Here is a 27,799-nt window from a genome sequence, read left to right as displayed (position 1 = left end):
TCCCAAACCTGTGAGTTTTGTAATTTCTCAGGAACAAAATGCCATCTAGTGGTAACTGCTGGATATTTTGAGCAAATACTTTTTTTATATTGACATCAAGTTTTCATATTTTTTTTCCTGGTATTCTACATTTTACAGCACATTAAGGTCTTGAGAGAAGAAGATAAAGAGCTGGGGGGAAGGTACAGTCCCCTCAAGCTGGACCAGCGGTGGCAGGGGCGACACGCTTCCCAGCTGCTTGGGAGCTCTCTTTCTGCCTCTGCAGCTGGCCTCAGGCAGGTCAGGCAGGTTTCCCCTGCCAAGCATTGGGTAAAATTTCATACCTAGTTGGTAGGCCACACCTTACTGTTACTTGATACTAAAATACAATCTGGCCATTGTGGTATGAAAAGAGCTGAAAGCCACCTCTGCTTCACTGACTGCTCATCTGTCTCTCCTGGTTGGAGGCTTTTCCCTCTAGGTTGTCATTCTCCAAGGAGCTAAGGGGAAGCCATCTCTTCTGCTCTTCCAGTGAACTACCAGGGAATGCTATAAGCTTCTCCATGGCGTAGTTTGCCTACTTGACTCCTCAGAGTAGAATATAAACTAAAAAATATTAACACTAAAATTTGGCTTCTAGAACAGACTCCTGAAAAAGTAACTGCCATAAACTGGCTTTTAGAGTTGAATAACAGAGTTTATTTGTACAGCAAGAATAAATAATAAAAATAAAACCTTATGGTTCTATTTAAATATATTCATTAATGTAAACAGGGCCTAGGAGCCTGCATGTGATATGAGCGCACTGATGGAGATAATCTGGCTTTACACATGGAGCCGACTGCGGAGAGCTCTGCAGCATTTCATCTTTCCATGGGTTTGTGCTTCATTGTGATAGAGGTTGTGGTGTTGTTTATGGGTCTGCTTTTTCCATGCACTGTTTGAATTCCTCCATCTGCTGGTCCATGTTGCCCTATTCCATTGCAAGATGCTGGCAGCAGCAGTTGCCAGGGCTGTAATCAGACCGCGGGTCTCTGGGATGTGTTCTGCAGGCTGGTGCAGAAATCTAATCTGTACCACTGACGTCACTGTAGAAGTCTATGAAGATGGCATGGCATCGGTTTTACTGGGCTGGGAAGGAGTTTGTGCCTAGCTAAAGAAATCCTTAACCTTTACTCTTGTTTTATATGCTATTTAAAGTAAATTGCAGCAGACTAAAGAGTCTGATTAACAAGGGCACTACCAGCACAGGTCTTTAAGAGGGTCATCTGAGAGTTTGGGCAGCTCTGCAGTCGCTGCTGTTGCTGTGATGCAGCACTCATGCACTCGTCTGTCTCTCTGGAGTGCTGCGGGTTATTTTCCTAGACACTGGCATTGGCCAACAGCCAGTGCAGCTGCAGAGAAACAGGAGGGAGCAGAAACAGGACTAGAGCAGCGCTGCTTTAGGTGGGAGTAAATTGTCATGGAAGCATGTTTAGGTAGGCAGAACAAGAAGAGTTTGGGGAGCATTAGCAAATGCAGACTGAAAAGCACCAAGAAATCTGTCTTGCTTGTGCTTGCTAAAAATAGATGAGGAAATCCCTGGATCTGGGACAATTTCTTAAAGCTAGAATAGTGGCTTTCTCTGAGTAACAACTGCAGTCTTGCATTGCAGCTGTTGCAGCTGCATCTGCCCTTCACTCTCAAGTTTACAGAGCAGCAGGATGCTTTAAGGAGGGTATGATTCTCCACAGTCAGAAGAAAGGCATTCTGTTGTGCACACAGTAAAGAAATTTTAAGAGCAAGTGGCCCTGCGATGAAACCTTGAAACAAAGGAGTAATAGGGGTAACAACTGATCAGTAATGATCCACCTGAACTTTGCATCTTTTTTTGAAGCTGTTTAGCTCCATTCAAAAACAAGTGAAATAGAATATAGTGCCTACACAATGTTTTTCATTCCTTCAAAGAACTGGGCAGAATGCAGATAATGTCACTTCCAGTGTTTTTATGGGGATTTTTTGTCTTTATATGGCTAATGGTTATATGCTATAAGGAGGAAATTATTTTAATGCTATATAACATTATAGTCTGGATTATTGCTTTTGATTTAAACACTCAGACAATAAACTAATTGGATTTTTTTTGGCCCCTGTTCTCCTAAAACAGTTTATGACACATTTGTCATGAAAATGCATCCACGTGGGAGCAGAAAGGAGAGCAGTTTTCCAAAGAAGGACCAAAGAAGCTGTTTTCTGGGGGACCAAAGAAGCTGTTTTCTGACAACAAGCAGCAAAGTGGCCGTTGAAATGTTGCTGCAATGCCCACAGAAATGGTGAGGGTCTGGGTCCCTCTGCTCCTGCAGTATTGCACAGGGTTTGCCAAAGAGCTTTGCTCGGTTTTGTCTTTTCAAAATGTATTTTCTTGACTTACTGGACTTTAAGAAAAAAAACAAAAAACAAAACCAAACTTCTTTGGAAAGTACTCCCTTATCAGTGACTCGTTGGTGCAGATAAACTGAATTCTGAAGTCATTGTGTTGGCACTGAAAGCATTGGTATCACATCTCTGTGTAGAAAACCACTAGAAACTGAGTGTTGGAATAAACCAGGAATTAGTTTCCTACATATCTGCTTGATTGAGGATTGCATGACTTTACAATTGAATACATGAGGTTGAATTCCAGATCTGAGCTTGGTGTGGTGATGTGCAAGTCAGGTTTCAACATCAGTTATCTCTGATTTTGTTTAAAATAAAACTTCCTCTTGCACAGCTGAAAAGCTGCCAAGTCTTAGTCTAATTTAGTTCTGATTTGCTTAGGGGTTTTCCACATGTCTTGGTTAACAATAAGCAAAATGTGCACCACCATGGGATGTAATTATTTTATTATTAAAGAAACGGGAAATAATGCTTTTGTCCTCCCTTCCTTCTTTCCTCCTCCCCCAGGAAAAAAAACAGTGACATCAGGCACAGAAAAGAGAAATTTCTCTCTGCGTGGGCCACATAGTAAATAATGTATTTTGGCTCAGAAGGAATCAGGTAATTTTCTCCTTTCATAAGGAATCTTACTGTTGTAAACTTACAGTTCACTAAAACCATTGTGATACTGGCAGATAAATTAACGAATAGTGAAAAATCTCAAATCCTAATTAAATCCCACTATTACTTCCAGGACAGGTTTATCTCCTCTTCAGGAATACTTGTTTTGAACAGCTTGTTTAACAGGAAGAGCTATTGATCCCTTCGATGACACTTTAGAATCATTAAGAGGAAAAACTTTAATCTCCTTCAGCTCTTTGAAGTTGCTTTGGTTAATGTCATCTCTCTGCGATCCTGAAGAGCTAATGATGTTCTGGAAAGATATTTCCAACATTATTCTCCCTCGCATTTTGTGCCCTGCTGCCATTACCTGCCTGCTCACAGAGTTAGCTGTGCAGTAAAGCAGAGAGGTACCAGTAGTGCATGTGCTTGCCTGCTCAGTTTGGAAGGTTCTATATTCTCCTTCAAAAGTCTTCCTGGTGGAAATATCAGAGATTTTTCGAACTTCAAATTAGTTATCCCGTGCTTCTGCTATCTCAACACTTTGAGGCTTGGACTTAGAAGCATCTTCAAGTCATTAAATTTCATTCTACAAAGGCCCTTGATAACTTGATTGCAAGTAGAATAGAGCAGGAAATTATCAGAATGTTTCTAGACTTAATTTCTTACTTGTTTTTCTAAACTATTACATAAAATTCAACTTTAAATCTGACACAGTTTGCCTTACCAGGGCCCACACATCCTTGTTCATGTAAAGTGCATTACTGAGCCTTAAAATACCCTTAGATGTTTCATGTGATCTAAATCATGGACATTAGCTCCCAGAACCCTAAATATTCTAGAAGGTGCAACTCTGTCTGAGAAGCAGGTTGCATGAGATGGCTAATACCCTCATTAAAAACTATATTTTTGACTGGCTTCAGTAACACATACATTGGCTTCTCTAAGAATGTAGAAATTACTTGGAGGGACTGATATCAGAATATCCAATAACTGCACCAAGAGTATGTCGGTTCTATACAGCACTTCAGAATTGCTGAATTGTTATGAGAAGGTTCAATTTCTTTAAAAATTCCTCACATCCATCCAGGGGATCTAGAATTGGAGCCAGTAGTTCTAGAAGCCTCAACTACTTGCATGCAGAGCCACTGCCAGTTCTGCGGCACAGCTTACGGCTTCAAGTAGGAGATCATCACTCAGGGTTAAAGACATTTTCAAAGATGGGACTAGAAGTATCTTGCAGATTTTTTTTTTTTTGATGGCTAGCTTGTTCTTGGTTTTTAGTGTTTGTGGAGGAAATTATAGTCGTAACAGTTTATTCCTGACTGCTTTGCCAGTGGCTTGCCTTCTGTTTTTTAATTTGCAATTACCAAGCTTTTTTCCAAATACATACAAGCACCACTTCAACTAATGCTTAATATGAATTTCTAAGCATGGTATAAAACAAAATATTATGAAAATTAAATAGAAGGTATAAGCTGCATTTTACAGCCAGTATAAACACACTTGGGTGTTTTATAGCCATCAGTATTATCTCCTTTGACACTTGAGGCTTGTCCCTAGCAGACAGAAAGCAGAAACTTCCTGGAATTTCTTTAATTAGCCTGTTCATTTCACTTAATAAAACAAGAAATCAAAACCATATTGTGTTTCTTACACAGGACTCTTAGAAAATGTAACTTAAGAGTATGTAGCTCTTATATCTGAGCAAAAGTGCGAGCAATTTTGAAATTTCCTAGTATTTTAATAATTTTGTTACTAGCTGATTTCACATTAGGAGTCTATGCTTAGGGGATATGCCAGTAAGTGTGCACATGAGCAATAAGAAAGCTCATAAAAAGTCTAGTGTTCAAATGCATTCAGAGCAACTGCAAATGAAAAAAAAAAAAAAGCCCCTTTTGCAATTATAAATAGTTTTGATATTATTAGCTCTAAACATCACCTGGAACCTGCTGCAAGAGAAATGCCGTGCATGTCAGCATCAAAGTTTAAGATCATATGATTTTGCCAAGATAATATAGGTAGCATCAACTATATCCTATCCATAGTACTTGTTCATGATGTAATTCTCACCACATTTATGCACATCTTGGAAATCCAATTAAGCAGAGTCATGACGCAAAGTTCCTTAAGAGTTCTTTCACGGAGGACTTTGTTCAGGAAACATAGGCAAGAGGGAGCTTTTTTCCTCTGATGCAGTTCCATTCAAAAATGGCACAATGTCTTGTAACATCAGTCTAAACACAGCACATTCTTTAGACTTCAAGCAAACACCATTAGTTTAGTTTTAAAAATAAGACTGTTCTTGTGTGCTCTTCCCCTTAGATCTTGTGGCATTCACTTCTACTGTAACCCGAAAAAAATCCACCTCTAAAGGCTGTCATTGTCACCTATTTCTGTCAAATATTTTTTCATGACCCAGAGAACCAAAAGCAGGTGTGTTAAGCCCATTTTTCATTTCACTGATGTACACCATCCACTGTGTACCAAACTGCTCTAAGTTGTTATGGGACATAGTGCTAGATCATGATAGGATGCCAAATGTGAGTTTCTAATGTGGTAGCTGTGATTCTGTGATTTAAAACAGGAGCTGTGGTAGATGTTATGCGTATCTCACTTTCTTTAGCAATGATCATAAAATTCAAGGTGCAAGCTCCTTCTAGTAACTGTTACTTTGCTAGTCTGTACCCTGTAGATAAAAGAAAAAAAATTATCTCCAAAATCTACAGACTAGCATAAATCCTAGTAAAACACTGATTATGTCTGATTTGCGAAGGTTGTTCATAGCTGCTGCAGTTGATGCAGGATTCTCTCTCCCTCTATGCCTGTGCAGTGTTTGGTAATATTGGGTTTTTTAAATGACTTTGCCATTAATAATGAACAACAGCAGCATCCAAAAGGCAGGCTCAAATGGCACTTCTCTCATCAAAGGGAGAAAGATTATCCAAAATGCTGGCAATGTGCAATGGTAGTTCTGGGTTTGCTGATAGGCTGGATGTTATGTTGAAATAACTGTCATCTATATAAATATTATAATTAGCAAGCTTGGTAGTCAGCCTTCAAACTTTTTATTGATTACTTTTAAACTAGCTAAAATAATTGAATTTACCTTACTGAACAAGTGGTAGAAATCTGCCTTGCTGTTTTCCAAGGAGTAAATGTTCCATTGCAAAAACTGTGAACTCCAAATCTGCTCAGTAAGGCAGCCCTTGGCCACTTCCCTGCCTGCCCCACGAACTCCCAGCAATTACATATTATAAGCTAAATTAAATTCTGTACGTGATAAGGCTTCTACCAATGCTTTTTTCCTGCTGTCAAGAGGATCTGTAGCAGGGAGGCACTAACTGTGATAAGATGCTACCCCTATTCATCAGGTGACATCTCACCATGTCTTTACTTTTACTGCTTCCCATTAATACAGGACAGCTTTAATTTATGGTGGGTTGGGTTTTCTTTTCCTTCACACAACATTATATTTACTAGCTGGGAACCTGTTTTTACAGTTGTGTATAAATCTTTAAAAATGTCAGTGATTAATTTTAAAGTCTCATTTATCACTATATGATTGGTGAATTAGTTAAGGTTTGAAGAATGTCAAGTAATTAGAATCAGTTTTGTACCAGACTCTCAGACAAGGTGATGGATCACAGAAAAGCCACTGGAAAATGGGCCACTGGTCCCACAGTGCTCAGCACCCAGAGCAAGACAGCAAAAGCAGAGGGGCCAAAATAAAAAAAAACCCCTAAACACTAGAAACCAACCCCAAATCCTAGTGATGAAATTTGACATGAATAATGAAGCTGTAGTAACTGACTGCAGTTCCTAAAGAACTTTGAGGTTTGAGAGATGAGGCAAGAAACCTCTGAAGGACAATGAGAAGGCCAGAAAATAGCATGTCACACACGTATTTCTCTTCTGGAGCCTTTATCCTTGAGGTGCACTTTGTAAATCACCCTCAAATATTCCTACCAGGTGGCAAATCTAATAGCACCTTTGCTACACAAAGCAATGCTAACAAGCCAGTTTTGCAAGGGAGGGCTTTTCAAGGGCTAGAGAACCAGGGGAACAAAACACCAAGCTCATCCTTGCTGCCATTTAAACCAAGGTCGCGCACACCGGGATTCTCTTTTGTGCTCTCCCCTGCGAAAGAGCAAACCTGTGAGCTGGGGTGTCTCGGAAGGAGCAGCCCCTCTGGCTGAAGAGGGCCAGGTGGGAGCTGTGTGCCGGCTGCTCCCGAGCATCTGCATTTCCTCCCTTGGTCCCCGTGCACAGCGACAGGGCTGGTGCTTGGGGAGCTCCAGCTCTTTGCTAATGAAATTCCCAGAGTTGTAGTTAAATCATTGTTATCACTTGAGCATGAGATGTGCTGGCTTGATAAGGCATTACGTAATTTTAAGATAATATTGTTGTTAAACAGAAATCTCCATGAGGATTTCAGGTCCATTCAAAAGCAGGATATGGTGGCAGGGGCCTCCGCCTAGTGAATTTCGGGCTAATTTTTTTTCTGCTTTGCACCCTTGATTTCCTCCCTCTGTGATGAGGCTATCAGCCCCTGTAAAAGCCAGAGCTGCCCTGGGTTACATGGCACATACTGTGTTCGGGCACACTCCATGCTGGCCCGTCACTTGCCAACACCTGTGAGGGCTCTGGATAGGAGCCTGACGGTGAAGTCCTTCCAAAAGCTGCTGCTGTTCCTGAAAGCTGCTGGAGCTGGGGCCAAAACATCCTCCTAAGCCAAGCAAAGAATCTAATCAGAAATAACGATTGAGCTCTGTTTTGAAAACTCTGATGGGCTACTCTTCCAGGCACAGTAAAATACAGCTCCAGTAACTAACTGCGAAATGACCAACACGCTTCCCTAGGTTTTAGCAATAACTGCACTACTAGCAAAGGCATTATTAGACAATTGAAATGACTAATCAAATCACTCAGACTGATCTTAACTGTAGTATTGATACTGCCTATTATGAAAAATAGATTTACACTCTGAACAGGAAAGCATTTTTAATGTAAACATCCAGTTGAATAGTTAGCAAAAAAGCTTTGGGAGTAGTGGAAGAGTAAAAGTTGACCATTTAATTGAAGGAAGCTGGAATGAAAGCTTGAGATTTAATTCCAGGAAATGCAAGGGGAAAAAAATCTGAAGATCCAACTTATTTCCAAAAAGCCAAGGAAAACACTCCGTACACACAAAGGTCAAATCATGCAGGCAGAATTGCAAAGATATTTTGTGTTGCTTTATTCCAAACCCATTTTCATATATTTTTAACCTTCTTCTAGCTCTGTGATTAAAATATTGTTTCTTGGTAATCCATCTGCTCAGTAAACTTTTGCACTTTATACATGCAAAATGAAAAAGTTTTGTGAAATTCGGTCCATCATGCTAGAATTAATTTTGGGAGGAATAAAAAGAAGGAAACAACCACTCTCCATTTATTTTTTTTAACTTTGCACACTAAGTAAAGTATATCAACAAAAAAACCTATGTTTTGAAATATTTGACAAATAACAAATGACATGTTTTTTTCTTAAAGAATATTTAGAAATACTAAAAACTCTCACAATCTTTTCCTTTGGTTCTCTACAACAAAGATTAGGTAGAATTTTGAGCATGAAAACCTGAGTGCAGCTAACTGCCTACACCATCTATTTTTTAAGACAGACCTTTATGCTTTAGTTGCCTTGTAGAAGGAAAGGTGTTTCAGTCATTGCTGACCCTGAGCTGCGTTCACAGAACTGGAACCACTAATTGCAGCCTATGTAGATGCTTTTCTTCCTTCAGGCTCTTCTCTGTCAAAAGCCTTCCCTTAAAGGCAGGCTTCCCACTGCACGCCCGCCACCCCAGTGCCCCAGGAGAAGGTAGAACAGGCTCCATGGCGTCCACCACGACACCTGCAAAGCCTGCTTGCCCTGGCTGAGATCTCCGAAGTCTCTGCTGAAGGCGGTGGATTCGTACAGCTGTAGCGGATTAAATTTGCGGGGATTGTGCTGGGGCTGGATTTGAATTCTCGGCGCGCACAACTCGCACCTGAGAGGGGAAGCGATCCCTGCGGGTGGGGAGCTGCTCTACCGCCAGGAGACACGGGCTGGCCACCCTGCCGGGGGGCTGCCGAGTACTCGCCAACCTCTGTGGTGTCTGCTTTCGGGTTAAAAATGCAAGCTGCACAAGAGAGTTACACCAGGAGCGGTGTTGTATTTTCAATCAATTGCTTTTAGCGCTGAAATTTACAGTCCTGGACAGCGAAAAACGATGACAGCTGGGCTGAGTGAAATTTCTCACACGAAATATTTTGAGGGGAAATCTGTGGGTTTGCTCTCTTCATGCTTGCTGGCATTTAAATGGAATTTTCCCCCTCGCTTTGAAAAGAGTCATGTTTTTCACAGGACCGTTGGCTCCTCCGCCGGACCAGGCAGGCGCAGCCCTGTCCTGTCACGGCTGAGGAGACACCGGCCGGGGGAGCGTTGCTTTCCACAGGGCATCTCCTCAGAGGAGCAGCGGTGCCCGGGACGGCCCCAGCGGTGCCCGAGGGCCGAGCCGGAGCCGCTCGCGGGGATGGGCCCGGGGCTCCCCGCCGGCCGTCCCGCGGGAGCGGACGCGCTTCCCTTTGTGCCCGGCGGCGGGGCGGCCGCGTTGCCATGGGAACCGTCCCGGCGGCCGCGGCGGGCGGAGGCGGGCTGTGCGCGGCGCAAGATGGCTCCCCGAGGCGGCGGGACGCAGCGTGAGTAGCGGGCGGGGGGCGGGCGCGGGCTGCCCCCGGTGCCGCGAGTCCCCGGCCACCTTCCCCCGCCACCTTCCCCCGGCCCGGCCCTGCCCTCCCCTCCCCTCCCCTGCGGGCTTCGGCCCGCCCCGCCCCGCGGCAGCAAGTGGCAGCGGCCGCCGGTGCCGCGGGGCGCGCTGACAGCCCCGCGCCCAACTTGTGTTGCAGGCGCGCCCCGCCGCTGATGCGAGAGCTGCCGCCGCGCCAATGCCAGCGCCGCACCGCCCGGCCAGCCCCCGCCGCCCCCCGGGCCCGCCCCGCCGCCGCGATGGCTCTGACCTTGTTCGGTGAGTAAAGCGCCGCCGCCTCGGCCCGGCGGGCGCGGGGCTGCCGCCCCCATTGTCTGCGGCGCGCAGTGCCTGGGCGTGGGCGCCGCCCCGCAGGGCCGGGCCGGGGCTGCGGGAATAACGCCCCGCCGGGGCAGCCCCACGCCGGCCCGGCCGGGGCTCGGCTGCCACGGGCGGGGGAAAGTTAGGGCGCCTCGGGAAGCCCCGGCAGCCGAGGGGCTGCGCGGCGGAGCCGCGGGCCGGCTCGGGGGGACCCCCGGGAGCGTCGGGGCACACCGGGCGCAGCTCCCCGCGGTGAGCCGGTGCCTTCCTGCCGCGGGCAGGTCCGGGAAAGGAGGTTTTGGGAGTGCTGCTCTGGCCGTGCTTCACAGCCTGGGACGGCGTGGTGGGAACCGGCTTGAGAAAACTCTCGTTCAAACTGTTGAACATGTGGGTTCTCTTAAGTAACGTTTTTAAATAAGGCTTGCTTATGCTTAACATGTGCAATTTACAGCGGGCAAACAATAAAAAAAAAGGCTTCAAATTGTGTTTGGCAACATTAGGTTACTGCAGCAATGCAAAGGAAAGCAGAAATTAGTATAACTAAGGTCAGTACAGAGTTAACAGGATAATCGGGATACCCCTTCTTGAAAGAAGCTCGTGCACCACAAGTGATTTCTAGTGAATAGGTTTAACTGAGGATGCAAAGTCTGTTCATAGTGTTTAGACTGTGGATTTTATTTCATATGTAAACAAACGGCTTGCTTTCATTCATCTCCTGATTCCTGCACTGGTACAATTTCTTAAAAGAATAAAACCAGGTTTTTTTTGTTTTCTTAAAAATTGACACCTGCTATATTATTGTAGCATATTGAGCCCCATCTAAAAACGAGATTAGCACATGTTACAAGATAGCTCTCTGCAAATAAAATCTGTGCTGTATTGGATTTAGCTACAGTGCTGTCTCCCATATTTATATTTCCTGCTCGAGTTTTTCAGGATGCAAAAGGTTCATAGGTCACAGTAAACTGTCTCTGTCATTATAGGCCTGATCTTGTCACTGAGTTCTCGGGACTTCAGGAGGTGCAGGTGGGGGGGCCCTGCAGGTTGTCAGGTGCAGGGGTGAGGATCAAGCTCTTTAACTGAGAAGTGAAAGTGAACACAGAAATCAAATGGCAGATCGGTGGTTTTAAAACCACCTCTGTGCATGTTACATTGTATCATTTTAAATTAGATTGTTAGAAAACATGTAGTTTGTTGCGCTGGCACTGGAGGTAAATATTGTAGTTGTCCCTAACAGAAAAAAACTTTTAGGCTGAAATACACACATTCTCCATGCTGAGTGTCATTACAATCTTTGCAAAAATTAAGAATATTTTCATTTTAGCTTTTAAAGGAAGTGGCATTCCTATATCAGGTACCCTTTTTTTTAAACTTATGTGATTCTTTTCTAATTTGTGTGTGTTTGATCGACTGCATGACATGTTCTATTAATACAAATTTGTGTTACAAAGTAACTTGATGTTTTTTGTGTTATCACATCTGTTGTTACAGTAAATGACATTGATACATGTTAATGAGTCAAGAGAAGATAGAGTGGGGCGCTCTGCTGTGTCTGTCTAGTTTTTAAACATTATCTTGCTGATGGTAAAACCTCAGGGTTGCACCCTTTTAAGAAAACAAAAAGTAACGCTAAAACAATGCAACAAATATGGCTCATGTGCATCAACAAATGAATGTGGTGCCTTTCACAAATGTAAAAGCTTTAGAGCACGTCTTAAACTATGAATGTGAGAGTGTGAGTTGTGTAAATGCAGAAATGTAAGGGAGTGCAATATGTTTGCAGATGTGGTTGTGATTAATTTATGGTTGAGCTAGCACAGCTTACTGTGTTGCTGTGAGTCCTCTGAGCTGAGGTAGCTTGCCACACTTTGTCTCAGCACATAACAAAGACAGACTACAACATGCTTGCTTTGAGCTTCAGGAACAGTGTTCAGCCTTTATTTTGAATTTTGGCTGCCGGTGGATAGTTGCATTTTCAGTTACTGTGCCGGAGCTGACCCATAGTAAACCATTAAAAATATACAAAAGAGTGGGCTTTTTTTTGTTTCAACACAACCCCCTACCAAAGCAATGTCAGCGAATCTGAGGAAAGGCAAAATAAATGTCTGAATTAATGTATCTGTTTTAAGGCCTTAAGCAGCTGTAATTTTACAATTTTAAATTCGCATCTATCTTAATCTGGTAAAATTGTCCTGAGCAGACAGGTCTCAGGGGAGTGGTTTCTTTGGTTCTGCTCACTCTCATAAATTCTAGGTGCAATATTGCATTTTTATTTTCCCTAGCCCATAATGATATATCACACTGAACCAAATTTCAGCATTCTCAGGTTGCTTTCTAATAAGTTGTGCTCCAAAAGCATGTAAAATTTGAGATAAATTGCCATGTCAACTTGGGGGGGGGAGAAAATTCACCAAGTTTCCTGGGCCCCTTTCAATTAGCGTGTACTTGTGTGAGCACAGCCAGGGAGAGGAGAGAGTTGGGAAATGTCATAATGTGGTTTCTCCACACTCTTGGGAGTGTTTTATGACTCTCTTGGTGCATAGTCCAAAGACGCTACTAGAAGAGGACTGGCCTAGAGATCAGGGTGACATTGTTGCAGATCCTGGATTAACAGGGACACACACTTACCAGGCAGTTGAAAGTCAGGTCCTGTTGGAGGTTGCCCTTTGCCATTGTCCTCAGAGCAGCCCCACGTTGCCACAGGAGTACTGTCTGCAGTTTGCACCTTTGAGGTGGCACCTTGAGACTCTTGGGAAAGTTAGTTGTGAAAAGAGTTTTTAGTATTAACAGCATTTTTCTGCTACAAAACAAGGCTGTTACCCTTGGGCTTTATGTACCTCCTGACTTACCTAACCTTTTCAGTTACAGCTTATTGGCAAGATTATGATGCAACAATAAAGTACAAGGGAGAAAAACATTAAGACTCTTCACTTTCTCAGTTTTAGTTATTTTGAAATTCTTTTATTCATCTTGTCATTGCCTCTCACTCACGACCTTCCAAGATATCCTGTGCTGACAGCTGGCTGTATGGAAGACAGATAGGGGGCTGCCCATGTTCCCCTGGTGCAGTGGTACAGATGATGAGTCTGTTTGTGGTGTGGGTTATGGGAAAGAGGAGTTCAGCTGCGCCACAGATGGGAAGAGGAAGAGCAGCCCCTGTTGGAAGCGGTCAGCAAGGGGAGAGCCTGGAAGTTTTTAGCTGGAAACATACCTCTGTTACCTCAATCATATGGGCTACTTCAGGCAAACCAGCAGGGTTCATAGTTACACAGAGTTAACACTCACAGACATATGGTGTGATTTTGGCCTGTGCAGGACCAGAACTTGGACTCCATGATCCTTTTGGGTCCCTTGCAACTCAGGATATTCAGTGATTATGTGATAAAGTTACAGAGGCAGAAGCAGCCTGTTGTGACCACAGGTGGTCACCCATATGTGCTGTGCCTTTTGTGGTACCAGTAGGGTACCACAGTAGGGGCAGTAGGGTTTCACCAGTACATTCAGTCTGTGTTCCAGTGGCCAAGCACTTGCAATACAAGTTTGATCTAACAGTGGAAAGCAGATTCTGCACATGGACTGCATCAGCAAAAGACTGGAAGACAGTCAGTTTCTCTGAGAAGTGGAAAAAAAAAATTGCTGTCTGATCCTTTTGTTTGTTGCAAATAACAGATGCAATAGGTTTGATATCCATGTGAATTGCTTATTAAGAGTTGGTGGGGATTTTAAAAACATCTTAGTCCACACAAAGTGCACATTTTCACATACAGTGTGTGTAAATGTCTGGAACTTGAGCAGATGTCCAGTTCTAGTGCTGTTTTTCCTCCTACAGCACAGTCATGTTGTGGTGGTTACAGGTGTAGCCTCCTTTTTCTCTCTATTTCTTCCTGCCTGATGCAGCAGCTGGAATGGTGTTGAAGCCAGTGTCCTTCTCTGCCATCTCAGCACAAAGTCCGGTGGCTGCATGCCCAGCCTTTGGGGAGCTGGGTTGAAGCCACTTGCTGGTTTAGCAGAGAGGTGGCTCAGGGATACCCACCAGTCCCGCTGTGCTGAATCCCTGCAGGGTAGCAGCTTCCTAGTGACAGGAAGAGCAATCAGTCACGTTTCTATGGCTAGACTTCCTAAAGCCATCTGTTAATACCCTAAGATGTGAGACTGCACAGGGACACGGCTGAGGTGTGTGCTGTCATTCCACTTGGATGACTCAACTATTGGAAATATAACAAACAATGTAGAGGGAAAAGGAGGGGAAGTATTAAGTTATCCCACTGTTTGCTTATGTCTTTGAATATCCTGAAAAGTGCTTAAAGAAAGTCAACACTGTACTTTGAAAGAAAAATAGTTTTGTTATGTTAAGTGCTTGTGAGTTGTCCTTGTCTTTTATGAATTCCCTTCCTGTTCATTTATTTGCTCATCAACTCTCTTCTGTGAACAAAGGAAGACATTTCAAAACAGCCAGGAGAGATCTTCATGGACATATTTGTCATTAGTTATTCATGCTCTTGCCTTCTTGCTCACAGCCTGCCAATGGATGAAAACTCATCCCTGAGTATTGGTGGTTAAGAAATGAGAAGTGAAGCAATTCTCTTTTAATCTTCGAAGTGCTTGCACTCTGATGAGTGGCTACAGATGAATGGGATTACAGACAGAGCTGTAGTCAGCATGACAGATACGGTTTTACAAGATGATGAACAAGGGCAGTTTTTAGAGAAATCTATAGGGAAAATACCAGAATGAAAGAAATGAGCAACACACTGCTACAGGCAGAAAGGGCAGGGACAAAGAAGCCAATGATACCTCCATTTCAGGTGTCCATACATTTCTAAAAGAGCACATAAATATTAATTTGCTCACTTCACATAATTGCTTCCATGGCTGTGAGCTCTGATGTCATACTGAACAGAATTAATTTTCTATGACTCTATTTACTACTACAGGTATGAAGTGAGCCTTTTAAAATAAGTTGTTCCATACTTGAAATACTAATTAACAAATTACTATTTCAAGTTCTATGCATCTGTGATTACTGTTCTCCATGCAAACTGTACTTACTGACTCATGGCTGCTTCAAAAGGTAAGATATGCTTATATTGGTTCAAGCACATATTTTCTAATGTGTCTGTCTTAAAGAGAGAAATTTTCCTCTAAATAAATTTTTTGTTTGCTTGGGAAAGGGCATTAAATTTTAGAGTGCTTGGTTAGCACAGGTACATAAAAGTAAGTGTTCCTCTAAAAATGGCTCACAACAGGTAATGCTGCAGATTCTCTGTAGGATAAGGAATACACAAAAATTAATCTGTTTGTTTCTTGTCTTGTGTGCAGAGCCTTCTAAGAACAGGAAATAAACAGACTGCCTACAATTCAAGTTCTTCTCTATATTTATATATGTGGCTCTGAACTATGCTTAAAACTTGTGGTTACCTGTGTTGGTAAAGTTTACTGACAGAGACCCTTAACTAAAGAGTCCAGTCATACCAGAAAAGTGTTCTCTGAATATGATCCTTAACTGATGTAGGTAATGGTTGTTCATGGAATTGGGACATTTATAATAGGGCTTTTGTCACTACAGGGAACATAAATGTAGGATGCTATAGGAACAGTACCTGTAGGCAGGTACTAGATGCTTCTAGGCCAAAAAAAAAAAAAAAGTGTAAAGAACTTTGAAAACTTTCAGAGCATAAGATAAGCAACAAAGTGAATACATATCCTGTGTGGCACTGCCTGTGCTGGGTCTTTTTCACCAGAAAAGCAGTGAATTCAAAGTGACCTTTTTAACCTGGTGGCAATAGATTCTCTTGAAGTGGTTAGCCCTTGCTTAAAATACTTGGGCTTCATTCAGTACTGACTGATACCAAGCTAATTTTAGAGGACATTTAAGCAATTTAACATCTAGTCACAATGGGAACTACAAGTAGTCTAATTAGATGAAACAATTTAGGAATATTAGTACAATGTTTAGGTTTGGGGTTTTTTTAACAGGATTTAAAAATGAAGGTGATTTGTTAAAAATTGAAACCATTTTAGAGAGAAACTAGACCTTCCAACTCCCATTCATGCCTCTGGGAGGAAAAGTATTCAAGTGCTGAGAGTCCTAAAAATATCTTCTCCTAGGTGCTGGGCTAGTCTTTCATGATTTATAGAACCTAATGAAAAAAATAAGGAGAGCAGGCTTGAAAAGGTTTTGACAGCAATGCAATCAAAATAAAAACCTGTATAGGATCTATTAACTAGTAAGTTGGTACAAATTGATCAAAATATCAGAGAAGTGACGCTAACAGTATAGACAAGGATGAAAAAACTTGAGTCATGGCTTCTCAGCTTAGTGCTTAGAAGCATGCTTCACACAGTGACTAGTATAAAATTGTATTTCCTTTCAATTGTGAGTATTGTATAAGAATCTAAAGAAATCAGAAGTTTGAGGGTTGTTGCTGCATCTGGGAAGGATGTGCCCAATTGTGTGCTCAAGTAATGAATTAAGGTGAGATTTAAAAATTTAAAAATTTTAGAAAGGAGATTCTCTTGTGCTATCATCAGCTCAGGGACATCCTTGAACAATCGCATCCCTTTCCTCCATGATGCCCCCAGATCCACTAAGAATGGAGACAGTCTGTGTAACACAGAATCTCTTCTGATTATGTTGGAGTGAAAGACACTCTGGATGTGAGGATCTAGGAAGAGTTCCCCAGCTTTCCTAATGCATGCTTCACATCAGCCAAGGACTGGTGTTTCAGGTGTAAATGTGGGGTTTCTTCTATTTGTTTTGGGCTCAGCTGATGCTTTTTGCTTTGTCACTTTATTCCCTCACTAAGTCTCTCCAAGAGATCTTAACTGGTTTTTTAGGTGTACGAAAAGTTTTCCATTGATAGAAAGCACATCTCAGTGTCAAGAAAAGATTGTGTTTACTCTCAGTGGCAGTACTACAGTCATAATTTAAATACTGCTTTAATCAGTAAGCTCAAAGCATAAAGCCAGTACAAGCCTTGAGGAAGACTCACGCTATTTTTGTTGAATAAAGGCAGATTAATCAGGTTTCCCCAGGGATGCAGACACAGGTAACTGCTCTGTGCAGTCTAAGCTGAATGTGCATTGTTGGACAATTCTTGTTTTCTGAACGTGGGGTGTAGCATCCACAGCTCAGGCTACTGAGCTGCTCCACCCTGTGGACAGAGATTGTACAGTTCTGCACACAAATGAAACAAAACAGACCCGAGACCTGGCCCAAGGGCACTTTTGTGGTTATTAGCAGAATGTGAGATGCTTCCTTCTCCCTGATAAAATCATAAACTGGCTTGGTTATTCTTTCAGTGGCATGGATTGTATCTGTCTTGTAACTCTTCGCAAATGATAGCGGAAAATTAAAAATCCTCTAGATTTTGCTTTTTTGAGTCTGTGTTGAAACAAGGAAAAATGCCATTTAAAGTCTCTGAAATGTTTGGTCTTCTAAAGCATTTAACAATATAGCTAGGACTTTGTAATTGTATGACATCTGGGCCTCAAGCACCCTCGCTGGCCATGCCCAAGAAGAAGCTGGGAAGAGTTCCTGCAGTTCTCCATGCTGTTCTGAGGGTTTGGCTGTGTGTAGAGTGAGTGGTTGGTCAATGTCCTGATTCTAATCGGGGGAGGGAGGAATGTTGGTCACACCTAGCTGGGAAGCCAATAGTATTGCTATGTGTGCAGCAGCCTCTGTGAATGTGTAAAAATTGGCTGACATTTGACTTTTACAGCACTCCGAATGAAAAAGGTATATAAAATGAAAATGGTATCTATGAAATGATTTCACAGTTGCTGGAAATCGTGCTCATAAAATTCTATTTATTCCTGTGTGAGTCTAATTTCCATGATCTATTTTGATATATTCATACCTGAATTTATTTTTGTGACTTTATTAGCAGTTCTGTGATAAGCATCATGGAAGGCTGGTTTGCTTTTGGTTAAAATATTGTTAATGCTGACAGGATGTGATAAAGTGGTCTGTTTTTCATGTGACTGAATCTTAGTCCCTTGGGAGAATGCATTAGGAAAACTGCATCCTCTGGTTGTGGGCCTCTGAAGAAGCTGCAGGCTAGACCTTCCTGCTCACAGCGAGCAGGTAACTTCCTTTTGGCCTCTGTCAGTTCTGCAAGGAAGCCCACTGTCACGTCAAGCTTTGGAGCAGGTGGCAGGATCTGGCTCTGCTGAAAACATCACATGGTTGGGTCTGGATACTCCTGGTGCTGATGGGAAGTGGTGATTTCCTCTCTGCTACAGTCCTCATCTCCATCTCCTTTTTGCTTCCTTTGTTGCAAGAGAAGTCTTGCCATTGAAGAAGCTGAAATAAAAATACATGTATTCTGATCTTGATCAAAAACTGAATCTCCCAAGGCAGCTTGCTTGTGTGAAATTTCACTCTAAAAGTAAAGGTAAAACTCTGCTTCCTAAACACTAGAATCGTTTTGTTGCCCACTGCATTGTGGTGTGCTACCACAGCTAGAGAACCACAACTGCAACCATTTAAATTACATAGCAAGTACAATAGAGCGTCATAGAATCACAGAGGGGTTTCAGTTGGAAGGGACCTTAAAGGTCATCTAGTTCCTACACCCCTTGCTATGGGCAGGGACACCTGCCACTAGATCAGAGCTCTGTCCTACCTGGCCTTGAACACTTTCAGAGGTGGGGCAGTCACAGCTTCTCTGGGCAACATGTTCCAGTGCCTCAGCACCCTCACGGTAAAGTATTTAATGTCGGAAATTTTAGAGTACTGCTGCAGCAATGGATAAGGAGAGACTAAAATATTTATTGTGTGGTGTAAATAGGGGACTGTGGAAAAAGCAGAACAGTTCTGAAAAACAGCCCCAGTGCATTAGTACAGTACCTGACCATTCCTTGTGCTCGCATTGGCAGGGTACAAGTCAGTCTCCTCAATGCTGAATTAGTATCTGATCCGTATACAGACTATAGAGTAGTATAGACTACAGAGTAGTCTACAGACTATAGAAGTCACTGATCATTATTTGGTAGGGCCAGTCTTCCAGTGTTTTTCAGCTGTGCTTTATGGTTTCCATGTGAATCTGGATGCAATGTTTCAGTACAATCTTGGATCGTTTTTCATTTAAAAAAAGCAGCCTACAAAAAAACACCTATACAGGATGTACTTCTTCCTCACCTCTGCCTTACAGGCAGAACATGTATACATGGGTATATCCTTCCAATAAAGACAGCTTGATTTTGACACAGCAATTAATTCTTCTGGTTCCTTTTGGGTTTTTTTTTGTTTTTGGTTTGGTTTGGTTTTTTGGGTTTTTTTTTTTAGTATATTTATAAATGGGACTTAACAAATGTTGACAAAAATCTTCACTGGTTTAATAGAAGCAGGAGGAGAGGAAGCTTGTCACAGCATTTGTTTCCAGTGGTGAGCTCATATGCCCATAGCTGTGCTGGTGCTGTGTTGTGGTGCTCAAGGAGCTCCTGGCTGACCTATGTATCTCTCCAATGCCATGTCAAAGCAAGATGTGGTCACAGTCCCCTCCCAGCATCCTTGTGCACCCCTCCAAGGTGGCAGAGCAGCAAGCACAGCAGTAACTCGATGGAGCATTTCTTATTCCTTAGCCTTTGTTGAAGCTGTACCATATAAGAAGATACCCCACCCCAATCCACCTCCAGCTGCATTAGACCAAAGACGAGGATTTTGTCTCGACTTGCGCTTTTGCAGGCTCAGAATTAGCAGGAGCTGAACCGTAGCCCCTGTGTCACAGCTGTCCCAAAGCGAGATGAACCCCAGGGTGGGACAGAGCACGCAGAACTCCTGGGACAGGAACTTGGGAGATGCCTCCCAAGCAGCCTCTGAGATGGGTGAGTTGCAGACTGCTCTGCCAGGGGGAGAGCTCACTCTGGCTAACTCTGCTTGTTGAGCTTTCTTGTCACTTAGAAAGGTCTGTGAGAAGCAGAAAGATCTTTTTTTATTGCTTTTTTGGTGGGGTGCTGCTGGTAGTCATGACTTTTAAATGTAAAAAACTGGCATCTTCCTTCTCCCACTGCTGTGCAAGAGCAGCTGAGGAAGACACAGGCAGGGCTTGCTGTGTCTTAGAGCTGTCTTAGCATTTGCCCTTCTTTCTGTACAGAAATCCTGTGTATCAGAGTCTCTGACAATTGCTTGCAACGTTCTGCCTCACAGTAGTTCTCACCAAGCCATGTAGTCAGGCCAGGACCATTTTTAAATTATAAAATGGATTTTTGGTCTGTCACATCCTATCACTATCCTTGCATCTGTCTGTATGTGTTTTCCTGTGCTGTCAATTGCCACAATAGGGTACATTTTATAAAGTCAAAGTGGAGCTGAAGGCACCAAAAAAGCTGTTATCCAGAGAGACAATGCTGGCTGGGGGAATACTGGGTTAGCAAGACTTGGGAATAGAGATACTGATCTTTCTTTGATCTATAGGAGGGCCTCTGCTTCTCTCGCCAGCCACTATTTTCTGTTTAGATGTCTTATTATGTAAGACTAAGTCTGCTTTTCACTTGTGGACACTCCATGGGATCTTAGTTCCAGTAAGGATGCTTTGATATCCTAGAAATGTAGCTAATAATTGTTGGAAACCTGTTTAATGTACTGCCATGATAACATGAGAGCTAATAACTCAGGTTTCCATTATTTGTGGACCAATTCGTCTTTCTTCTAATTAGTGGGAAAAAAGGAGAAAGAAAACAATTTCAAAACAGAGACAAGAAAACCATCTGAATTAATCTCCTGTAGGGGGAAAGAAACATATGGAGTTACCTGAAAAAGGACTTGGAGGTTATCTCTGAACATTGATCACATCAAGCTTTCCAGCTATTTCTTCCATTCTTTCAGGGCAGTAGCAAACCTTTGTTCAGCTCTGCTTCCATGATCTCAGCAGCCTGTTCGCAGCTCTGCTGACCTGCTTTTCTCCTCCCAAGCACAGAAGGAACTGAGGACAAATGAGAACCCCACACAGAAAACCTCTCAGTGCTTGCAGAGCTGCTAAAGCACCTCTGAGACCGTTTGGCTGCTGCTCCAGCCCCACAGTGTGCTGGGTGGTGCAGGAATGCACCCAGAGCACAGGTTCTCCATGGACTGGTCCTGCTCTCTCTTCTTTGTCTGGTTCCTGCCTAGTGCAGCAGATGAGCCTGCCAAGGAGGAAAACATTATGAAAAAGATGGTTGTAATGCGATAAATGGGGAGGTGCTGTTGGGTGACTACCTTTCACCATAGTTCTTTGACTGCAGTTACAATAGTGAGTCATGGAATTGCCAAAAGTAATGTGAAGTTTTTGGCTTTTCTCCCTGAAACATCCTAATTCGTTTCATTGGAGGTCTCTTGGATGTTCTATATGAGAGTAGGAAAAGAGTGGTACATCTTTCAGACTGGGGAGAAGCTTACAGCAATTGGAGAATGCCTTTTGGAATAAAAACTTAAATTCAAATTAAAAGAAAAGGCATCCCTCCACATTGTTTCCATTTCCTGTCTCAGACCCTGCCAATAATTTTTTTTAGGACTTTCCTTCATGACACTATGAAAAACAATAATGATCCTGGGCAGGGGTACTTCACTTGGTAGTTGCATCTGTTCTGGAAATAAGGACGTAAATACAAACCAGATTTTTGCCTGAGCTAGTTGTGTGTGTTATTGACAACTGTTTTAGAAAATGAAAAATCTGTTTGTAATAGGAATCATAATAGGTTCGTTATAACTTGATGGTCTAAGAGTTTAAATGGGTCAAGTTTGAGGATGGAGGGGCTACATCTATTTGACATCTGCCACAGAGAGACATGCTTTGGAACATGTGAGTCTGTCTTGATGCCAGTTATAACAGCAGTCAGAAATCAGATCTGCTCTTAATTTTCTGTGGAAGGCTCTGATTTTTGCCTGGGCTGCTAATGGGTGGTTTGGCTTAGTTTTTTCTTACCCCAGGAGGCTGATGAATGCACAGCAGCTATCTTGGTCTAAAATGCAAGGGCAGACAAGTTCTCAGCAGGTTTTTACCAATGGATAGGGTGGCAGAGTCAGTCTTGTGCTCTTTTATTGAGGTTTAGCTTTTGGTAAAGCTACAACACTACTTAAAGGTATATTTTAGAGCAGGAAAGTGAACTTATATTCCTTATCTTGGTGTTGTGTGTGGAAAAACAATTCAAAGCAACCAAACAAACAGTGATAAAGCATGTCTCCCCATCCAGCAAATTAGGGTATTATGCAGTGGATGGAGGGGTTGTATTTCAAAAGTGCTTGTTCTTTTTTTAGGGTCTCTTCTGCTCAACTTTCACAGACATTGTATTCAGGGGAGAAGATTAATTTACAGCTAGAAGATACTTTTACACCGTATCACGTTGTTCTTTTTCGCTAGTAGGGTAACTGTTCAGAATATTTGTGTAATCCAGCTCCAATCAATATTCCCTGTTAGATGTGTTAGAGAAATGAAGACAAAAACTAATTTTGTGAATGCTGTGAGGCTGTGACTATAACAATTGTCACTGGCTTGAAGTAATGGTAAAACTGATGTTCCCTTGTTAGTATTATTAATGTTTGGAAGAAGTGAAGCAAGCAGTGGGAAATGAGCTTTGTCTATGTGCAGGCAGACTTTTAAAATAGGAGACAAAGAAGGATTTGCCGAAGAGACAATAGGAAAGGAGATGTCAAAGGGTAGATGTTTTCTCCTGTATTGTCCCTTGTCAGGGTTGGAATAAGAGCAAATAGCCTCAATAGATATTTCTCCAGCCTTCCTTGTGAACTTCACTGGCCATGACCAAAACAGTGTCTACAAAAAACCAGTCTGGATTTAAAAGCAAAATTTGATTACAGTATTCAAGCTTGTGTTACCTGACATTACTCTGAATTTACAGTAAACAAGAGTTTGCTGTACTGATCTAAAAGATACTTGGAAAAATTTTCTATTAAATCTAATAGAGGTAATTCATCCAGAAAAGGCCTATTTCTGAAAATTTTGACCTTGCAAAATTAGTTTGCAATAGACCTTTTAAATAACCCATAGGGAGGATGGGAAACTGCCAAAGTCATTGATCCAGCACTTCAGGCCTGCAGTCAGAGACAGTTTTGTCACAATAAATTAAAAAAAAAAAAAAAAAGACAGGCTGTTTTTCTTTTAAACAGATAATTAGAGGGGCATATTTGATTTTGACAACATCATCAGTTGGAAGTTGTTTGCTGTGTAAATTGGACATTTCAGGATATATGTGAGCTATCATAACTCCTGGTGGTGATGTAAATCAGAGGGTTACAAGACAGCCTTTGGCCTGACTCAGTTGTTATACCTGCAGCTGACCTGCAGAGCCATGCCAGGAAGCAATTCCCATCGTGTCTGTCTTTTCTTAGAGAGCAAAGGTGGTGTTCCCAGTACTACTGAAAATCAGCAGCAGCCTGTTGTCTGGAGACTGAGATAGCCCCCTGGAAACAGAAAGCAACATTAAATTCTGTCTTTATTAAATGCCCACAAGGTGGCTCTTGTCATCTTTTTATCTCTCTGAGACCCAAATTTTTATACTTTCAGCAACACTAAGAAATAATACTAGATGTTTGGAAATTTGTCTTAAACAGTAAGCTACCTGTGCTTTCAGGGGGTATTTCCCCACTCCTCCATTAAACTACTGTCTAGAGAAAAACAGCTGTGTTTTGCTTGTTGTCATTGCATCTGTGAAAATTTCACCTTAAAATTTGAGATTAATTTTCTTTTTTTTGCTGTAAAGGATTTTTTAAAAAATTATTTCTCATTACTCATGCAGTCATATGCCATCTATCTAGCAAAGAGGAGAAAAAATGAATACTTGCTTCCCTTGATTTGGTTAAATGAAAATCTAGAAAGGAATGATTTGCAGCCTGGTCTAATCACTTAGAGGATGAGTTCATTTCACTGCAGCAGTGCTTGTGATGAGCAAGATATTACTTCTTAAAATTTCCCATCATTCATAAAGAGGCAATAATAATAGACCTGCTCATAAAAGGCATTGAACTCTGGCTGTTTTCAGTGGGTCTCTCATTCAACCCCATTAGAAGCATTCCCACAGAATTTATTGTTGCCAGATCAGACGTTTGTAGAAACAGGATGGCAATGTGATCCGGTTTTTTTCCCCCTCAAGACTGATGTAATTATCAGAGCATGCCCTTCTTTAACCCCCTTCACTTTTGCTGAGTGTGCTTTCTTGTCTCCCTCTTGGTCACATCAGAGAAATGCCATTAGCCTGTGTAGCTTTCTGGGGCATTGTTCACACTGACTTTCTCTTAATCATTTTTTCTCCAGTAATAATTAGAAAACTAATTGTACTTTGTTGGAGTGGTAAAAGCAAAAGCATGAGAGGATAAAAGAGCAAATAAAAAATAAAATGTCCTATTAAAAATTCCTGGAGCACAGTGTGCGTGATGTGGTGCCATCTTGCAACTGAAGGGATGCTTTCATTATTGGTGCCTGTTCTCAGGGATTTGCATTTTTCCCTTAGACTGTATTTTGCTCTTGCTCTCCTCCCAGATGGGAATGCCTTTGAAAAAGAGAAGAAAATACATTGAACTGTTATCTTGCTTAGATAACTGAAACATCATTTAATTTTAAAAGTCCAAAGCATTTAAAAGACCACATGCATTGGAATTTATGGGCACTGAGGAGTGTAGTAGCTACCTGTGCCAAAGGGCAAGGCAAAGGAGTAAAAGACTTTGTGTAGGAAGAGTTGTCGCTGGTGGCTGTCGCCTCTACCCACAAGCTTGGGCACATCCCTGTGGGTGGATGGCTTTAGCGGTGGAGTGCCTTTCTTGTGTGCCAGCTTTCCCAGGGCTGGCCTGGGAGCAGCTGGGTGTGCTTGAGCTGGCTGCCTGTGACCTCTGCCTGCAAATTGCCGTCTCCTGGAGGAGGGGAACCATGTAAGCTGGCGATAGCTCCTTTTTAGACCTAGAGGTAATTCATCTCTGTGGTCAGACTGGGATTTAGTTGGCATTTAGCAGCTACCTCACTCCAGCTCCCCATCACGGCGGGTTGTGTCAGCAGCATGTTGGGTTCAGAGCAGGGGGTGTTCTGCTGGGAGGATTTGCTGTCTGCGCACCACTGGGGTGCATGCTGAGCTCTAACATCTGCCAGCATGTTAAACTGGATGCCTGTCTGATGTCTTTTCCCTACGTGGAGAAGGTGGAGAAAATCTGTGGTGGTTTATTTGGAGACTTGCACTGAAGCTCCTTACAGCAATGGTGTCTTAGGAAGAGCCTTGATATGTCTAAAAGTTTTCAAAGCATTTTTCTTTTTCTTAATTCAAAGGAAATCATATGCCAAAGATAACATTAAAGTAGCATCAAAGACTCAATAACAGTCTAGAGGTATTAGTCATCATTGCTGAGTGTCATACAGTATATTGTACATTCAGGAATTGGCAGAAATGTGGTGCTTATTGCCTGGGGTGTTCTCAGCCCTGCGGGGATCTTCCCATAAACAAAGGAAACTCTGTGATGCCCTGGTTGTGAAACCCTAAGTGTTTTCTGCACGGCCCCAGGCCATATGTGCCATCAGGTTCTTGTCATTAATGTCTTTGTTTTAAGGCACTAACAGAGCAACGTTACGTTTGGGTTAACATTATTTATTCAGTGACTTTTAAACCCCGGCTTTTTTTGTAAAATAACAGTGTAAGAGGTTTTGTTTAAGAGAAAAGGAATATTCCAAAAAGTTGTATGACATATCTTTAAAAATGTTCTGTAAGTCTGTGCAAGATATTTTGGTCAGAAATAGTTTGTTGCCCCTTTGCTTTGGGAAGGTGAAGGAAGGACAGGATTGAGCCAGAGGATCATTTCCCTTTTTGTATTCATGTGGAGGACTTAAATGCTGAAAAAGTATTTGTTTCTAAGAAAACATTCCTTGCCAGGTAAGAAAGCCTGACCACAGCTTTCCGTGTTGTTTATTGACACCAACTGAAGTGCAGTTTTCTGCAGCCTTTGGCAGCTGTGTGTGGCCCCCTGAAGCCGGGGGGGTGAGTTGGTTTCCACAGGACCTCATGTAATGGGCAGTAGCCACGCATGTGACACTTGCTCTTTGCATCAAGGTCCTGCTCCTGCCCACCACCCCATTACAGATTGTCATTTAACTTACTGCTCCTGGTAGCAGAGGGGTGGAAAGAGGCTTTGTGGAAAGAAGGGGCATCCTAAGGTCTTGTGTAGGAGCGACAAAGGATGTTTGGTGTGTGCCCCTTACTTCTTCAGCACACATGGTATAGACAGGGATGGTTTGGTGTTTTCTGCACCCTCCACCCTGTTGCCCCTTTCCAGAAGCTACCTGGCATCATCTTCCCCTCCTGCTGCCAGCTGCACAGGGACTTCTGCAAAACACTTCCAGTGCTGCTGCAGCCAAGGATCAGCTTCTCATATTTACCCTGAAACCATGGAGTTGTAGCCCATCTGTTTTAGCGCTGCTGCCTAGGGCAGTGGCTGTATTCATCCTTCAATTAACTCAGTGCTGTTTGAGTTTTATTTTGGTTGGAGTGTGTAAAAGCCCTAACTGCTAGGGCCTGCTTGGCTGCTGCTGAAAACATTTTGTGATGGCTTGAGTTTAGTTTCTGAAATGCTGTTGGCACTTGTACTCTGAAAGACAGAGAAGAAATTACATTTTCTGTTCAACTGCACTGTTTTTTGTGGCTTGAGAATCTCACCAGCAAATAAATTACAGCTTTGTTTCTCTAAGTCAAGTGATTTTTTAATGTGCATCCTTTGGGCATAGAAAAGGTGCTAATAAGGAAGATCTGGGGGCTGAAGAGGAATTTTCTAGAAGCTGCTTTTCAGGCACAAAAAGGAGTCTGTTGTATGGGTCAGCAACTGGCCGTATCTGCTGGGCTGGTTGTGAATCTCTCCAGGAGTTAATTTTTGACACATGCTGCTGCCAAACAAAGCAAGATTAGCATCTTACGACACATGCTTTTTGGTTAGTGCCTAGGCTGCAGCTTAAAGGAGAATGTTTATACTTTCTTGCATCTTTTCATGTTTGTGACTTACACCAGTCTTTGGCCCTAGATCAGTTCAGAGCATGAAATCAGACTTTTCTTCTCCTGATCGTGTTGGTATTTGGTCCACATGGCTGAGAACTGGCCTCTTCCACAAAGGTCACCACCTGAGGCCTCACCTCTGTTCAATAGAGATATTAGCAAATAAAATCAAAGGTTGGCGTAAGAGCTGCTGTGTCAGCAGATAGATGATTATTTCTTCCCAGACAGCATTAACCTCTGATGTTAGAGATGACCAAGCTGCAGGTACTGATGGCCAGTAAAAGAAAACTAAAACTGAATTCTCTACAGGTAATATCTCTGTAAGTCCTATGTTGCTTTATGGGGTTACCATGCAGAGTTAAGCTGGTGCTGCTCTTCTACCCTAGAGCTGGCTAATCTCCACAGGGAGAGAATCAGCCATTTCAAGCAGAGGTAAACATTTTTATTCTTTCTTTAAAAGGAATACACAAAGACAAGCACTCTAAACAATTTGAGGCAATAGTAACAGTTTTCATATCTGCAGTTAAAGTGTACACTATGAAAGTACTGCAGTTGTCCAGATTTATATAGTGTATAAAGTAGGAGTGGGTAAGAAAGAAGCAAAATAATGAAGGGAAATGCTACATTGTAATGTCACAATTAGTCACATTTGTGTTTATGGAAAATCTGAGATGTTCTCCTAGTGTTTGTGTCTGTATATGAACTTCTAAATGGCTGTATGATTGTCTTTTGGCAGAAGCCCATTTCTGATGGTCAGTCTGTGCT

At 42.4% G+C, this 27,799-nt stretch overlaps 1 protein-coding gene across 1 annotated transcript in view; it reads left to right on the top strand.

Moving 5' to 3' along the window:
- Window positions 1–9,841: 9,841 nt before the first annotated feature.
- Window positions 9,842–27,799, top strand: part of CHN1 (chimerin 1) — a 96,545-nt gene continuing 78,587 nt past the window's right edge. The window contains exon 1 of the mRNA XM_039554891.1: window positions 9,842–10,039. Within this exon, the coding sequence (XP_039410825.1) occupies window positions 9,937–10,039 (103 nt within the window). The 5' untranslated portion in view covers window positions 9,842–9,936. The remainder of the gene's footprint in view (window positions 10,040–27,799) is intronic.

Source organism: Corvus cornix, chromosome 7 (genome assembly GCF_000738735.6).
Source record: "Corvus cornix cornix isolate S_Up_H32 chromosome 7, ASM73873v5, whole genome shotgun sequence".
Taxonomy (NCBI): Eukaryota; Metazoa; Chordata; class Aves; order Passeriformes; family Corvidae; genus Corvus; species Corvus cornix.
This window is presented reverse-complemented; position numbering and strand designations above follow the sequence as displayed.